The sequence below is a fragment of the Apis laboriosa genome, unplaced genomic scaffold (genome assembly GCF_014066325.1).
Source record: "Apis laboriosa isolate Shangri-la unplaced genomic scaffold, ASM1406632v1 scaffold23_cov150, whole genome shotgun sequence".
In the NCBI taxonomy this organism is placed as follows: domain Eukaryota; kingdom Metazoa; phylum Arthropoda; class Insecta; order Hymenoptera; family Apidae; genus Apis; species Apis laboriosa.
The window spans coordinates 2,945,520-2,962,840 of NW_025222452.1; the positions used below are offsets into that span (position 1 = coordinate 2,945,520).

A 17,321-nucleotide genomic window follows, 5' to 3' on the forward strand; every position below is an offset into this window, starting at 1 on the left:
GTCCTGTGAAATTGATGGTTATTTGGTGTTCCCTCTGTTTGCTCGCCCCGACCGACCGTCGCCATTTTTTCCGCCCAAACTGCTGTATCAAAACGTATCCTTTGCGCCGGACCATGAATTTCACCACGATTCGATCTGTTTATGGATGGGAACGTTTGCTCGCGAAAACTTGCTTTCGACGAAATATCTTCGTTTCAGTTATGAGTTCTTTTTTTTGAAAAAAAAATAAAAATATTTCATTTACAAAAAGTAGCGCTTACTTATCGCATCGACTATCAAAAGATCTTGGTGTATATATATATAAGTTATATATAAGTGACTATAAAGGAAGGATAAGGAAAACTGAAACAGGAAAAGATCGGGAAAGTAAATAACATCGCAACACCTGCGATATGGAAAACGAAATATTTCGTTATTTCCGTTAAATCTTCGAGGCGAGAACGAGAGGGATGATTGTTTCGTTTTGATGTTGAAACGAAGAGGGATTTTATTCGTCGTTATCGGCGAAGGATTCGTAATTGAGGGCTAATTAAAATCCAAAAGTTTAGACGCTCGACGGTAAATTTCTAACGTTACCTGGCAGAGATTCAAATTTCGAACGAGTGGCTCGAAACAAGTGTCTCGCGACGCGACGTTTCAATGGGAATAGATGTAGCGAAAAGGCTAATAGGATTTGCCGAGATAAGTTTCATACGGACTTGGACTAAGCGGAGCGCGTTATCGCGTTTAATCGTCAAAGAAAGGCTCGACTAGGTCTTTGCAAGAAATGTAGACGGGCGTGTAAAGCGGTTTCGGTATTTTCAGTTTGCCCGAGTTTCTCCTTTGTTTCGCGGGCCGAAAGTGTCTCGCGTATCCCCCTCCCTCCCCTTTGTCCTCGATCAATTAACGCTAATTGCGAAACCCGAAATATTAGATCGTCAAAGGCCAATTTAGCGTTTTCGAATTTAATCGAAAATATATATTCTTATCGCGAATTAATGATCGATAAAATTGAATCGTCCTAAAAATTTCTTTCGGATTAAATTATTCTCGATTTCGAACGATTCTAAGTTTGTAAATTTGGACACCTCTGTTAAATAAAATTCTCACTCCCGTTGGTAACAAGTACTGTCTCTCTCTCTCTCTTTTTTTAATACAGTGGTAACAGAAATGTTCCTCAAGTATCGAGTATCTTCGAAGTATTCGTTATAAACGCGAACGATGGAGCTTAATTGAAATACTATCCTGTAAGTCGTGTAATGGGTTCCCTTCCGCCAATGAGATCCAATTACTTTGCTGTTTATCGAATTAAATGGGGAAGCAGCTCCATTATCTCTCACACATGGGAGATATACATATTTTGCAAGCGTATTAGCGAACAAGCAGCCCTGTTATAACCCGTTTATTTTACAATGTTTTAACATTATATGGCAAGAAGCCAAATAATTACCAGATATTTCACCAGATTTCTTTCGTATTTGCACGTTTGCTATTACATATATTATCACTATTCTACGCGATCTATAATTATCTCTTCCAAATAATAATAATAAAATTAACATAACAACGTAACCGGGAAGACGAATTTTCAACACAATTGGCACACGAATGAAACGATTCATCGATTCCTCAAGACAAAGAGAGATGCTTCAATTGCAGGGGGGTGGGGCAATACTATCGTTTTCCGTTATTAAAAAAAAAAAAAAAAAGAAAGAAATCCTCGATTTTTCTCCATATCGACCACAGTAATCGATATGAGAAGATGAGAGAGATGTTTCTCAAAGTGATTGCTCGTGGACAGGGAGTCGTAACCACAGGGAGGAACGATCCTCGGAAAATTGGGAGCTAACGGTGGAAATCCTTCCCCCGAATTGGTGAAAGCTCTCGAGAAAAAGAGATAGCTTGTAATCCGCGATTAAAGTGAAAACTGACATTCGGAATGGGGATCATTTATTTTCCAAGGGGGACGTAATTCGACTGAGAGACTTTTGGAGGGTCTGCTAAACCCTTTTCGACGATAGCATCGATTTATAGTCGAGATTGATAGAATAGGTATTTCGTTCCTCGTGCCCTCCACTTAAAGAGTTCGTTGAACTTTGCTTGAAAGCTTCGTGTATGTATATATATATATTTCTTTGTTTGTTCGTTGAAGAGTTTTTATTCGATTGTGGATTTAAATCGGAATTCTTAAATTTATACTCGACGCTTTTGAAACGATAATGGGCGCGATTGAAAGCGATTCACTCGGGTCCAATTTGAACAAAGAGAAAAACCGTGTAAGCCCGAATCAAATAACATTGAATCGATCGGTCAAATGAAATTCCAACGAAAGCTGGCGAAATCGACAGATTGCCGTCGCCATAAAGGTCCAATAAATTTCTTTCGGGATGTCTTCTCGCGAGAATGTTTTATAATGGAAAATTGGCTATCGAAAACGCGAATTATTTCCGCGCAAACAGTCGCCTGAGCAGCAATTGGCGATAATGGTGATTATCACGAATGTAATGGAAGAAAATGCGTAACAAGAAGGAATTTTATTCCAAAATTAAAAAAAAAAAAAAAAAAAGAAAGAACACATTCACATTAGCAGCTTCCTTTCCTCTATTTTATAATTTTTTTTTCAATTTATCGCCCATGACTTTTTTATCCGCGTGTATAAATGTAAAAAAGTAAATATTTGTACATAAACGCAGGTAAAAAAGAATTACAATACGATACCGTTTGAATTTTTGTGCCTGTTTGAGTTTTTTATTTAATGATAGGAAAAGATCTTTTTTTAAGAAACTTAATCCTAATCGATCCTTGTTTGAATAAATAAATGTGTATAAAGTGAAGAACATGTCGTACGTAAACTTTAAATGACGCTTTTACTACTAAAAGGCAAAAAATTTTATTTTCTTTACGCATTTTCAATGTTTGATATGTCAAGAATGTTTTCCTAAAACTTACAGTTTTCCTAGGGCAAACACAGGAAATGAAATATGCTCGTACGTGTATAAAATATAAAAATAAAGTAAAGTACTGTAATATTTGATGAATGAAAACACATCTTGAAATTTGATTTTTTTTTTTCAGTTATCAAAGTCACGCTTCACTCGTCAACAAGAATAACAATATTTATGCAAAATTTTCCTTCGCAATTCCATTTTAATCGTTCATTCGCTTACCGACGTAATCGATCAATTTTCTTATTATCGAATGTCACGCCGCATTGACGATCAAGGATCCGCTCTTTCCTTTGTCGTTTACCGACAATCTCGTCGATAGAAAAGACGATCGCTTCTGCAAACAATTTAGCATAAATTGAAATTGGAATGGAGCTTCGATGGATAGCCTCGATGCGGATCCGGTATAAAAAGGATTCCGGTTTTATCATCGTCTATATTATTTTCATTTAAATCATTTCTCTCTATAACGGGACGTTCATCCTATGACGATCAAGATATTTCATAATCCGAATCATAATCCATTTTGTAATAAAAATTTTGTTGAAAAAAAAAAAAACAAAAAAGAAACCACTTGTTAATAATAATCGATTTATTCGTGTCAAATTTTTCAAAATAGATTTGAAGAAGAGAAGAAGAATATATGCTGTAATTTCATCGCGATGTCGATTAATATCAGTTGCTTGTAAATATACAAAATTAACAACGTCGAAATTATTAACAATCGTGCGAATGTTAGACATGGATAATTAATATCATCGTTCGTGTTGAAAATACTGCTACAAGTTAGACTTTCGATATCCATACATATATGATTGACAATAATGGAATTGCAATATTTAACCAACAAGCATGTATAATTATGCATGACTTTTAGATATATCACGTATATAATTTCATCTCTCAATGATACAAACACCTCTATAATTTCGGCGAGTGAATCACGGCCATCCCGCAATCAATAAACGGACTTGTACAACTATGATCGTATTAAAACGATGTAAAATTTTATCTTGTTAAATATAACTTCATCATTGTGTCCAATTTAGATCCATTTTACCTCAATTTTAATCCGTTACCTCCATTCCTTTCTCTCTCTGAAAAATATATATAACCAACGGTATATAAAAAATAAATCGGAGTGGTATAAATAACGTGTACAATATTCTCAAGCGAAGAATTACCTTATTACGGGTCGGACATCTTGCATAGCAATACGTCGAAATAAAGCTCGTACGATAAATTGAATGAAATCCACGCGCAAGAAGATTGTAACGCACACGCAATATCGATTCGTTTTAATTTAATTACATTTCACATTAAAATCTCTATAAAATCAAATCAAGGGAAATCTATTCATCCCCACCCACGATCATTCATTTCAACGATCATCCCAATCGTGGTTGGCGATTAAGTCAGAGGATTGTTCGTTCTCAAACGGTAGACGCAAATATAATTTTCCAAGATTAACAAGCAACCGTCTTACGAACGCATCCCCATCCATACATCTCACCAAGATAACAATCTTCCATTTGTTCGCTTAACAAATCCACAGTTTTAAACTCATTTCAAAGTTTATTCCGTAAAGTATACACACACACACACATATATATATATATATATATACATGCGGTTTAACTCGTGGCAATTCATATCCGGGAGGAGGGGGGTGAAGTTCGTTCGACCGGAAGGTATCTAGAGGACGCTGACCGGATGCGCGCCGCGTTCCTCGACGAAACTCGCGCGCACGCTTCCGCCTCTCGGTCTCGCATCGGAGAGATTCATTGGCCCGTTGATATTTCAATTATTAACCGCTGACACGACTCCACGCGAATTTACCAGCCTGTGGATCATTAGGCCGGCTGCAATTTCGACAATGAAAAGGGATGGAGATGATTGGACGGCCACCGCTCACTGTGACACGTAACGCTTCTCTGATCGGCTTAATACACTGTGATACTGTGATCGTCATGCTCTTGTCCATTTTTCACTTCACAATCGTAGAACGTTGTTATGGGATTACAATTTAACGAAATAATAAAGAAAGTTGAGAGAGGAAAATGAGAAGTGGTAGCTGAAGTAGCTTCTAAATGGAGCTTATATTGATAAATAAATATAATAAAAACAGAGCTTGAAATTTGTAAAAAAAAAGGAAATTGTTAAAAATTAAATTAAAAGAGAATAGTATATTTGTATGAAACGATTGTTTTGCCGAAAGAAAGAAAAATGATGTTTTAGTTGATTTTATCCTCTCCTACGTAACATTATTATAGAAAAACACGAAATGTTCGAAATGTTCGGTAAGTGGAACAACTGCGTAACAACTTATTAGAGAGTGGACATTCGAGGGTGAAAGTTTAAATAAATTTGGACGGGATGAAAACAATGGGAACGCGAAACGGAGACAGGGTTACTCGTCCGTGCTGACAGCGAATTATTACGAGTCCTCGATTCACAAAAAGCCACGTGAAACATAGTCATTCCCGAAGCCAGGATACGCGCACGTTGCGAACATTCGTCGTCCATTGTTCTCGAAAAAAATAATCCACATAAAAAACTCCTCCTCCCGTGTGGTGAATACACGATTGATTCCAAGTTGTCGTTTGGCTGAACAATAACCACGATATTTCGGATCCCTTAAAAAACAAGTAATCGCGCGGATCGTTTGAAAAATGGTTCAATTGAAATTCTTGTATTCTGTTCCGCTATCGATTTTACAATTTTTATAACAGTAATCCCTGAACGATACACACCCTGGTTATTGTTTTTAAACGTTTCGTTTCGCGACAATTATTTATAAGGAAATAAATTCTTTTCTGCGAACGAACGTTCAGAATTTTAGAAAAATATACATTCCCCCCCTTCATGTGTTACAATTACAATTTTAATTTCACTTAAAATTTTAAGATGATTGCAATTCTTCGATTATAATTCTTCAAGAAATAACGCAATATTTTTACAATAGATGCTGCACTTTGAACGACTTTCCATTCTAACTAAAACTCGACTGTTGCGACCATCCCTTATGGAAACGCACCCTGGCTCGTACCAACACAACTACGTTTCGTGTATTATGTTGTGTCACGTATATCCTGTCAATCAAACGTGTGAAAATGGACAGTCTAAGCCTCGATGAAAAATAAAGATAATCTTCCTTGGGTGAAAATTAAATGACCATAATTACGTAAACGTGGCATCTTTCTTGGAATTCGTATTATTATTAAAAGGTAAGTAAAGATTTTATAGAAATCTATCTAAGTGCAAAGTTGTTGAATAATTTATGCAATACGTGTGGAGGATGCCAATACACCTCATGGCCGTTGTTTCGTTCATCAAACGGTCATTGATTCTTGTTTTGCGAACATGTTGGATAATTATTATTATAGATACGTTCGCTTCTACTCGAAGTTAGTTGGTTTGTGGCCGTTCGACAATAGTAAACAACAAACAATTCGTAAATGGTTTATTCAAGCGATGTTTATTTTGATTATTGTGTATCAGGTAATTTTCTTTTTTCAATTCATTCGAAATTCTTCATTTGATTTAATTTTTTTTTTATTTCTATTAAAATAATTTAACTTAAATAGAATGAAAATTATTAAAGAAATAATAAAAGTATCGAAAAGATTATTGTGCGAGAAGAATTGTTATAATAAAATTATGGAAAATAGTAAAAAATAGTTTAGCTACAAATATTTCTTTTATACATTATTATGTATTGTTATTATTATTATTTCAATTATAATATAATTAATAGTAGTTATTCCATGATTGATGATTATTGAATTAATTATGCTTTCTAATCATATTAGCTTCAATTATTTCATTATTATTAATTAATTATTATTACTGATTATTAAACTATTTACAGATTTATGATAAATTTTAATATACAAAAATATACACAATGGGGATAATATGCATTAATATGAAAAATGTTCAAATTAAAATGTCATAATTATTATTTAATAGAAATAAAATATTTATAACAATATTTAAGTAAATACTACTTTTATTTTATTTTCATATCTTTTTATTAATTGTAAATTTATTTTTAACAGGTCCGGATAATGTTACTTTGTAAAAATAATATTAATGAACTTTTAGGATGCATAATTATTCTAACAATAAATATTATAGTATCAATTAACTATTATACATGTATCTTCAATTATGATGTGGTAAATTTATAAATCTTTTATTATTTCTGCTTCTCTTTGATCTTTTAATGAATACATTTTTAGATGAAAATATTATTTATAAACATTGAACGAGATTGGACCGAGTTGAAATGCATTAATGACATAAATATATTAAAAAAATATAGTCGTAATAGTTATTTATACGAAAAATATTTAATTTGTAAGTCATTTTTATGTTGTAATTATTATTACAATATATTATTTAATTTCTAAATATATAATATTTTTATTCACAATATTTTGAATAATAGGGACAACTTGGATTGTCTATAGTTCAATTATCATAATAAATACCATAATAGATTATTCTGTGTATTTTATAAATGTTGTAAACGTTCTAAACGAAATAGATTATTATATTTTCATGATATTTGTCGACATCGTCATCATATTTAGTTTGATTATCTTGATATCTACTGATTCGATCTATATAACTACCACGTACCATGTCTGTGCAATATTTGATATTACCAGGTAAAAAAGTAGGATAAGATCACGATGAAATATATATAACATATTGTATTATATCTAGTTACAGATTTAAACATCTTTTCGATGATATCCGAAAAATGAACGTCGCATATAGAAAATACTTACTTCAAAACCGAATCGTGGACATAGTTAGATATCATTGGAAATGCATCGAGTATGTGCTATATATTTGCTTTTTTCAATTCAAATTATTATTTTTTTTTTTTTTTTTTAACACTATATCTTATATTATAATATTTCTATAAGGTATGCTAATCTTCTGGATTCATATTATTCCATATCTATTATTCTACAATATTTAATAGTAACAATTATATTCACTTTGAAATTTTACAAGGTAAATATAGAAGGTAGTACGTAAAGGTTTGATTGAAATTTTTACGATAGACATATTGATGTATAATTTCTTTGAAGGTATACGAATATATAAAAACCAATCACATTAGAAAGCTTATAATCATATTGATAGATATTATTCAGAACTACGTATTCGTGTTTCTGTGTTTTTATCCAGCTACTAAATTGACGAAACATTCTGAGTTTTTGTTAAATAGTGCGTAAGTAAATTTTTGATATTATTAATATCCCAATTTGAAATTATATCGATTATCTGACAAGTTTTCCTCAACTAGATACAACACGTGCTGGTACGAGACACCCGTTTACATACAAAAGATGTTCAAATTCGTATTACAAAATACTTTGAAACCTTATTATTTAGGAATTTCAGAAATATTTTTTATAACATTTGAATCGATGAGTAAGGTACATACACTCATCATGATTTAATGTAACTATGATTCTACATACTGAGATAAAAAGAAGACTCTTAAAAGGAATATATAGGTTTCAATGATTCTTCTAAAGAGTTCTTTTCTTCGATAGATCACTTGGAATTGTTTCGAACTTTCACTCATCGTACGATTCGATTCGAAACTATTCCACGAGATCTTTGATGCAAGTGTTTCAATGTAGAAGATGAATTTATAAATAAGATTACGTATTAGATATAATGTTTCGATAGGTTTGTGATCAGATAAGGGTTTGAACTTAAAAGAACTTTGTAAAATTGTAAAATTGCTTGTTTGTAAAATTTATAATCATATATGAAAAGTGTCTTCTTTTTATTTTTGTATGATACTTGTTCCATAAATTATTTAAAAGCAGGTTTCCTAATAATTGTTTGATTTTAAGATGATGCAATTCTCCTTCTCTTGTTTCATTCTGTTGATATCGTTGCAAGAATGAACGATATAAGTTGGCACCATGTTTTTCTGATTGTCATAGTATTGTTCAAAAGATTTGATTGACTTTTAATAGACGATTATCGCGATCAATGAAGAATGAATAAATAAAATGTTGCATCAATAAAATTTCAACCATTTGTCAAATATTTACACTTATGCATTATAAAAAATTGTTGAAAACAATATGATATTACATTTCGTAACTTATAACACATTCGTGTAATCATAAATAACGAGCATATATTTATTACATTTAAATAAAATATCATTTTCATGAGTAATTAAAAATATCATAAAGATACGATATACTGTAATTACATGTATATGTTAATGTACGTGTATGTGTTATATGTCGAAATAAATGTATATTTTTTTTTTCTTTTTCTTTTTTGAAAAAACATTGGAAAATAAGTAATAACAGTGATAAAATTGAAAACGGAATTGTCATACCTTACATTTCATAATAAATACACCACCAATTGATTCTTCGCGTTATTACTTTACTTTATCGTTAATTTAATTTCAAATTGGAATGAGCCATATATTCGAAAATTAATTGCATTTTTATAATAATATAAATTTAATTCTGAGTTCAAGATCTTTACATTAAGAAAACACGAATGTTCTCCATGTAAAAAAATCACGTTATCCCTCATCCTTAAAAAAAAAAAAGAGTATCATCGCGATAACTATTTCAAAAAAAAAAAAAAAAAAAGAAAAATCCACATCACAGTACCTGTCAAACAAGTGTGACAACTAAACACAGAGAAACATAATTGCTTCACACAGGAGGGGAGGGGGTAGGAATCGATTTGACAAGGGAGGTTCAACACGCACGCACGCGAGGGGAAGAAGAATATTATAAAATTATGATAAGTTATACCAAAGGTGTTTTCATAAAAATTTCTCGCCACCTTGGAACAAAATAACCAACACGTGTACCAATCTCCTGCAACTGGTGTTCGTGCTAAAAGTATAATAACCCGTCGTATATTGCCCGGTCGGGGAAAAATAACGAAGAAATTTCACGAAGGTGTTACTACGTGTGTATCGCGCAACCGGTATTTATCTTATGAACCTCGATTATAATCGTCGTTCTCTCGGGATCAGGCTAAATTCGAGGCAAAATATTTACTATATCTTCGAGACACGGCGCACGACCGATCGCAGTCGTGTTTCGGCTTTAGAACAGTGATGGATTTCTACGAGACGAACGTCGTCAAGAGTTATCGCTTGTTTCTGCTCCTCGTTGGCGTATGGCCTTACGAATATTCAAAAGCGAACGAGATGCAAAGAATCGTGTACGTTATGTGCATAATTTCTTTTTTACTCGTTCAGGTACGATTTTGAATATCTTTCTTTCTTTTTTCTTTCAATTATTATAAGTGTTAAATTGTTGTGTTGATTGTACATCGTAGTTGTGGTTAAATGGATTTGGTATTATTAAAAGAGAGAATATTTTTATTTTTATTCCTTAAATGAGACGATCCGTTTATTCGAATTGATCGATGCATTAAGTATTAAATTATTGAAATAACGAGTGTCTGGATATGTTTCTAGATTTTCACATTGTTCACCGATGAGATCAATTACGCTCTGCTGTACCAGATAATTACAAATATATTGATCGTTTCATTAATATTAATAAAATATGTTAATATTTGGGTTAAGATCGAAGAGGTGCGTTTGTAGTTTGGAATAGCCGAAATAATAGGAAATACGTGTGTGATATTTTTACGATTTAATTCTTGTGAATTATTTTATCAATTATTCTATTTTCTTTCTTATTTTGTCATTATAGTTTAAGGAATTTTTTGATTATATAAGGATCGATTTGAGCAAATTGACGGAAACAGAAAAGATTTTAATAAAACGAACGTATAAGAAATGTTTGTATTATTGTCAGATTATCTTTCGTAAGTGAAATTTTTTATTAATTTTTTCTTTACATTATACAAATATTTAAATTTCCTGATATCCAGTAATCTATATTTCAGTATTCTTTTATTTTCTGGTCTTTATATTGATGATGATCCAAATCGTTGATTACGAGATTGCATCTTCGAACAGAACGAATTATTTTAATCGAATAATTTTAACCGAATATTTTATCGACCGTGAAAAATATTCTTATCCTATTTGTATTCATTTAAATATAGCAATATTGTTAATTTCTTCGATAGAAGTTGGTACCGATGTATTACACGCAATAATATTAACGCACATTATTGGAATATTCGACAAGATTGGGTAAGCTTTTTTTTTTTTTGAGACTCATTTTTTCATTTCAATTATTTAGAAAATTATTTAGAAATTTTCTTCTCTCGTTAGATACTTAACCATACATTTATTCGACGAACCAGAAATTACTTGTCAAAAGATTGACAAATATTTAATTTACTACAAAAGATTGGTGTATATCGTGAATTTGTATAAGAGAAATTTGAAGTTGGTGATTCTTATCTATTTTTGTTTATTTTGTTTATATATCGTAGAAAAGAAAAATGTAACTTAATTCGCTTATAATCGTATATATTTTAGATTTTGCGAAAAATACAATTCTAGTATGGTTATATGTGGGATTATTCAACTAATTTGGGGAACATTAATTGTCTCTGCCTTACTCTTGAAAGTAACTATAATTTCTAAATATACTTTATACACATTTTCCTTAATTTTAACTCGTTCATCTTATAATTTATTCAATGTCTTTAGTTGAGAAACGAGTTATCGTCACACAATCTACAAATAGTGTTTATGTATTGTTTTTTCGTGAGTTTATATTTCTTTACCATATACATGCTAATATTACCCTATCAAAAAGTATACGAGATCAGTGAAACTTTGTTCTTCAAGGCGTAAGTTTTTAAAACAAATATTCACTTGATAAGATATATTTCTATTTCCTTATGAATTTATCGTTTAGCTATTGCGGACACTGGTACTCAACCTCGGCCAAAACTCAGAAACTGCTGTTATTCCTTATGCACAGATTCATGACACCCTATAAATTCCGATTTAAAAATTTCATAATCGTGATCGACCAAACGTACGTGTCGGTGAGTCGCTTTTTATAATAAATTTGATTATTGATTATAATAATATTGAATATTGATTATAATAAATTTGATTAAATTTGATTATATGAAATTTGAAAAATTGAGGAGCTTCACGGAAAAAGAGCCTCCATTAATCGAATAATATAATTTCAATATTACAAGGAAAAATATTAACTATAAATACTCGGATCGAATCTTCTTCTCTCTTTTCGAGGTTCTCTTTTCGATAAATGATTCCTCAATCGTAGGATCAACAATCGTTATTGAAAAATTTCAATTTTTATCGAAAAACAATATTTTATTTTAATTAAAGATGATACGAATCGGTTTCTCCTACTTCATGTTCATACAATCCATCCAAGAATAATCGCGATCGATGTTGACCGATCATCCGATGGATTTCGCAGGATCATCGTGAATCATCGTGAACGGAGCGGTACGAAGTATATGCGGCACGATATCACGGACTAATTAAACCGAGAGGATATTGCGTAAGTGTAATTACACCCTAATTGTACGCGCCCTACGCGACCGATACGCCACGATTTTGTCACGCACCGTGTTGTATTTCGCAACCGCAACGCTTGTTGCGTTTGCGGTACGCGATTATCGTGTGTGCTGTTCGTGCTGTTCTATGAGATGCAGCGGGAGACCACGTGGAAGGAGAGACAATGTTACTTTGTTACAACCTGGCCTTTCTCAACGACACCGATTAACATTAACGAATGACATTAAAATGATGACTTTGTATTCGCACACTTTCTTATTCTATAATAAGTCGAAACGATATTTTAATATTTCGTTAGCAGTTATTGTATTGATATTAATAACACGTTTGAAAATTTGAAAAATGTGTTAAAAAATAAAATTAGTACAAGTAAGTACAAATACGTGTACGCTTTTATCGCGGAATTTAAATTACACTGACAATTGTATATATTGTGTATGTTGTCGAGTGTACGAGTGTGGTTAATTTTTATTTTTTATTTTTTATTTCTCGAATTGTTCGAATTGTTAGAACAAATATGTCGTTGTGGGATACGGTAAAAAGTAATCTCTTTTACATTTATCTGCCTGGAATCTAATATTTTTGTAACACATAAAGTTAGATCTAATTTTCCTTTCAGGGGATAAAAATCTTTTTTACACTTTATGTGTGAAATTCTTTCCCGGTAAATGAGTTCATAAAGTTTGCATATTTTTATTTTTATTTTTTCTTCTTTTTTCTTTTTTTTTACAACAGCAATGATGTGATCTGCATATCTTTAAAGTTCATCCACGAGAACGCTGCCGGAAATTGAATACTCGACTGACCTGTCGTCAAGAGGTTAACAAAATGCCACGAAGTATACTCTGAATCAGGATATATTTCTTCATAAAGATAGTAGTGATAAAATGTATCGTGATGATCGAATTATACGCTGTTCCATTCCATTTTACGATTTTAAACGAACAATCTAAATTTTATTTCGACGAAATGAACATTCTTAACGTGGAAAAACCTACCGTTGAAACAAATAATTAACAGGAAAATTGTATTTTTACGTATCGCACGTGAAAATGGATTTTACAGTTTAGAAAATAATCATATTTGTATTTACATTTAATTTGAAGAAGGTATAATGATATTCCTGCTGGAAATTGCGTTAATCTTTGCGACATGTTATTTCTGTTTCGCTTTATTGAAGTGCAATTGATAGCTGCAATCGAGTTCGTTTATTCGCTTGATGAAACATTGTAAACTGATTTCGCTGTGCAAATGCAGCGTTTACACGCACCTACGTATTTCATTTTTTTTTTCCATTCATGCTTTCTGTTGTATTTCACACGGTATAAATTGAATCAATTGTACTACGATCGAATGGAAATCACGCAGAATTTATTTTTTCTTTTTTTTTTTTTTTTTTTTTTTTTTNTTTTTTTTTTTTTTTTTTTTTTAATGAACTAACTTCGTAAAGAGAGAATAAAAAAAATATTGATAAAAGTTTTGCGGTAAAAAAACACTCAATTTTTAAATATTCGACGAAAAATACTTTCGTTTTTTATTTTATAAATATACGTATGGAATATTATATAAAAGAAGTATAAAAAAATCTAATTTATTTCGTATTACACACGTGACATTTTACATAATTCGATTTTACATAGTTTCTTCGAACATTTTTAGAATTTTAGATCTTTAATTCCATTCAAAAATTTTAGAATACTTTTAAACCAAAAAAAAAAAAAAAAAGAGAATGTCATTCGAAAATAATTATTTAACGTATTAAATAACGTGATTGATCGTCGAATCAAAATAATTCTCAAATTGTCGTGCAACATTCACGATATACGTTTAATCGCGAATCCAAAATTATCGTGTTCATTGCTCATTTACTTTTATCGCCCGTATTAATATTCATTTAGAAATCCTTTGTAATCAAAATTAATATAAATAGCCAGTCATCGTTTCACAATGCAATTATCGTGAAAACGAATACATGTACTTCATGTCGTATCGTTAATGATAAAACAGATTTCTCGCGTACTCACGTGCATTATAATCATTAATCAATTTAATCCTCACAATTTTCCTCACGAAGTTGTTTATATTTCTCCAATTTCGATCAATTAAAGTATATCGGATATTAAACTTTGTGTAACTAATATGATAAAATTTCAATTTTGATTCAAGTTTTATATATATATATATATAGACAATAAGAAACGTACGTTTCTTCCTTCTTCTTTACCGATTTTTAATAAGAACTAAAATAGCAATTAGTTTCAGATATACCATTCGACTGACCATCGAGTGTCAGAACACGACTAAGGGTTGTATTACCTTTACTTTAAAAACTATAGAAACTATAGCACTCCACTCGAAGTAAGTAGAAACATAAAATAGTACTTCTCGTGTTAAATTTTTAATATTAATATATAAAAAGTTTTGTAATTTTTAGAAGCAATTCCTTTTGTCAATTCTCGCTTTTGGCATTCTTTTATATTCGAGAATATAAATCGTCATCGTTATACACGAATTATTATACATATTCATACTGATGGAGTACTCGAGTCCTTTATGCAATATTACAACACTACCGAGGGAGAACTAACGAGACATTGAAGCTTCGTAAATTCTATTTGAGTACCTCATTTATTCCGTAATACATCATTTTCAATTTTCCTTCTTCATCGTAATCTCTTCTTAGAACTATAATATCTCATTTATTTCTATTTTTAAAATTTCAATGCCTCGTTACTCCCTTATTTAATTCATCTACATACACGCACATCGATTCCGTATTATTTCAATAACGCACGTTCCTCCCATCATTTGCAACCTCCCGTCCTTATAATTTTGCAAATGCATCTTTGTATTATTGCGTAAATTTAAAACTTTTTCCATCTTTTTCAGAAAATTCTCTTCCAATATATTTTTCACGCGATCACTCGTCAGAAGTTGGTGGTAAGTTCGACATTTCAGTTTCGAGAGAAATCCGAAAAGCGCCCGTGATTAACGATCGAACGATGAAGTGCAATCAACGAACTTCGACAATTTATACCGAGAAATATTTACTGTTTCGCATTGCTGATTCATGCACACAGCACCGCGGATGTAACAATTTAAACAACGATGGCGCGCGCCCCGTTAACACCGATCTGCTACAATATGCATCACAGTGCTTAAGGTATGCTGCGCTCCATGTTCCCCAGCTTTTCGACAAATTAACGCCAGTGGAAACCGTGCCGACCGAACATGTCGCATCTCACCGATTCATCTCTCTCCTCTCTCTCTCTCTCTCTCTCTCTCTCCCTCTCTGGTTATGCTTATATTTATATCTACCCAGCACACATGTAGAACGTGAGTATCTTTCTCTATTTTTTTTCAATCTTCAAACATGATGAAATTTCGCATTCGATTTACAGCGCAGTGAATTATCTTAAAATTAAATAACATTCAACATTATCTTATATTATCCTTCTAACTCGTAATATTTAATTTTACGTAAAACGCCACGGAGAAACGAATATAAGATAAAAAAAAAAATACATATGGATTTCGATGAAATGGAAATTAGAAAAAAAAAAAAAGAAAAAAACAAATATAGAATTTCAACGAGAAAAACTTGTTACTGTTGGACAAACACAAGCTTACGAGAGAGCGCGTAACAATCTATTCGTCCGATTAATTTACGGATTATTTATACGGAGAATATATTCGTTTTTCAAACAGCAAAGGATTCTGTTTAAGGATGCACGGATCCGAAATAATAAATGATCGCGCAGAGATGGCGTGAATGCATCCGAGTCGACAATTTTCCAATTTTGTATATCTGGATCGACACGAAGCGAGCCCAAAAACTCGTCTGGTGTTGCGGACAACGCGCGTACCCTAGCCGTTTATCAATCGCTAATCTTATCGGCGAATCGCTGCAAATCTTTGCCACGGTAAAATTCGTTATTCCGTGGCCGTTATAAATCTGGCCCCTTATCTGAAAAGAGGAGAGACCGTGCTGGATGTATCATCTCTCGCGCCGATTTTCCCTTTTCATCCACAAAACGATCCACCGACCAGATTCTCTCTCATCCATCGAATCACGAGTGTTTGAAAGTGATCGAGTCAATGAAAGTTTCACTCAAGTTCCTTCGTCTATTTATTTCCTTTTTATTTTCTATTATTCTCTTCCTTTCTTATATGGAATAGATTGGTATTCCATATCCATTGGAATAATGGATAATGCTGGTTATCGATGCTCGAAATCTTTTCGCGTAACGAAAGTCGTGACCGATGGACACCAAGTGACAATGAATCCGAAGTCGGTCCCCGTCCGCCACGGATCTCTATTATTGATCCGGCAATATTTTCCATTCAAGATGGAGCGTACGGGGATATCTTACCTCTCGCTTACACGGAACATTGACACACCGGGCCGAGAATGGGATTCGACGTTGAATCGGAAATTGCAACAGTCACTCGTAGCCAATGATTTACCGGATACCAGATGTCTTTTGCATTGCGCTCAACGTACGTACGGATTAAATTAAGTTTCGTATTAATAAATGCATTCCCGTGTGTGTTTCTGTATTCGTGGAATACGCATAGCATCTCTTCTTAAATAATGGAGAAAATGTGTAAGAAAGTTGTTTCGTGGAAAATTGATCATAATTTTTAATAAATAAGGAAGAAAGATTTAAATGGAAAAATGTTTCGTGTTAAATGATAATTTGATCATTATTCAGACGTATAAAAAGAATATTTATCGATATTTATATAATCTTCTTTTAATATTTTCAGTCTCGATGAACTTTTTTGCTCTTTTCGTTTTTTCACGATTAGATTTTAACGTTAAAAAGAAATGTAACGCTCATTGTCGAGAAAAATAATATTATTCGGATTAATTATTCGAGAAATGA

General features: G+C 32.0%; 2 protein-coding genes across 3 annotated transcripts in view; one reads left to right on the plus strand and one right to left on the minus strand.

The window, feature by feature from the left end:
• LOC122713501 (neuroligin-4, X-linked-like) overlaps positions 1-17,321 on the minus strand; it is a 284,705-nt gene that overhangs the window by 81,355 nt on the left and 186,029 nt on the right. The gene's annotated exons all lie outside the window — the stretch shown is intronic.
• Positions 10,060-12,291, plus strand: LOC122713502. The gene is made up of 8 exons (XM_043934040.1): positions 10,060-10,203; positions 10,667-10,781; positions 10,863-11,115; positions 11,197-11,313; positions 11,407-11,497; positions 11,581-11,723; positions 11,792-11,924; positions 12,238-12,291. Exons 1-8 carry the CDS (start codon positions 10,060-10,062, stop codon positions 12,289-12,291), a joined length of 1,050 nt encoding a protein of 349 aa, XP_043789975.1.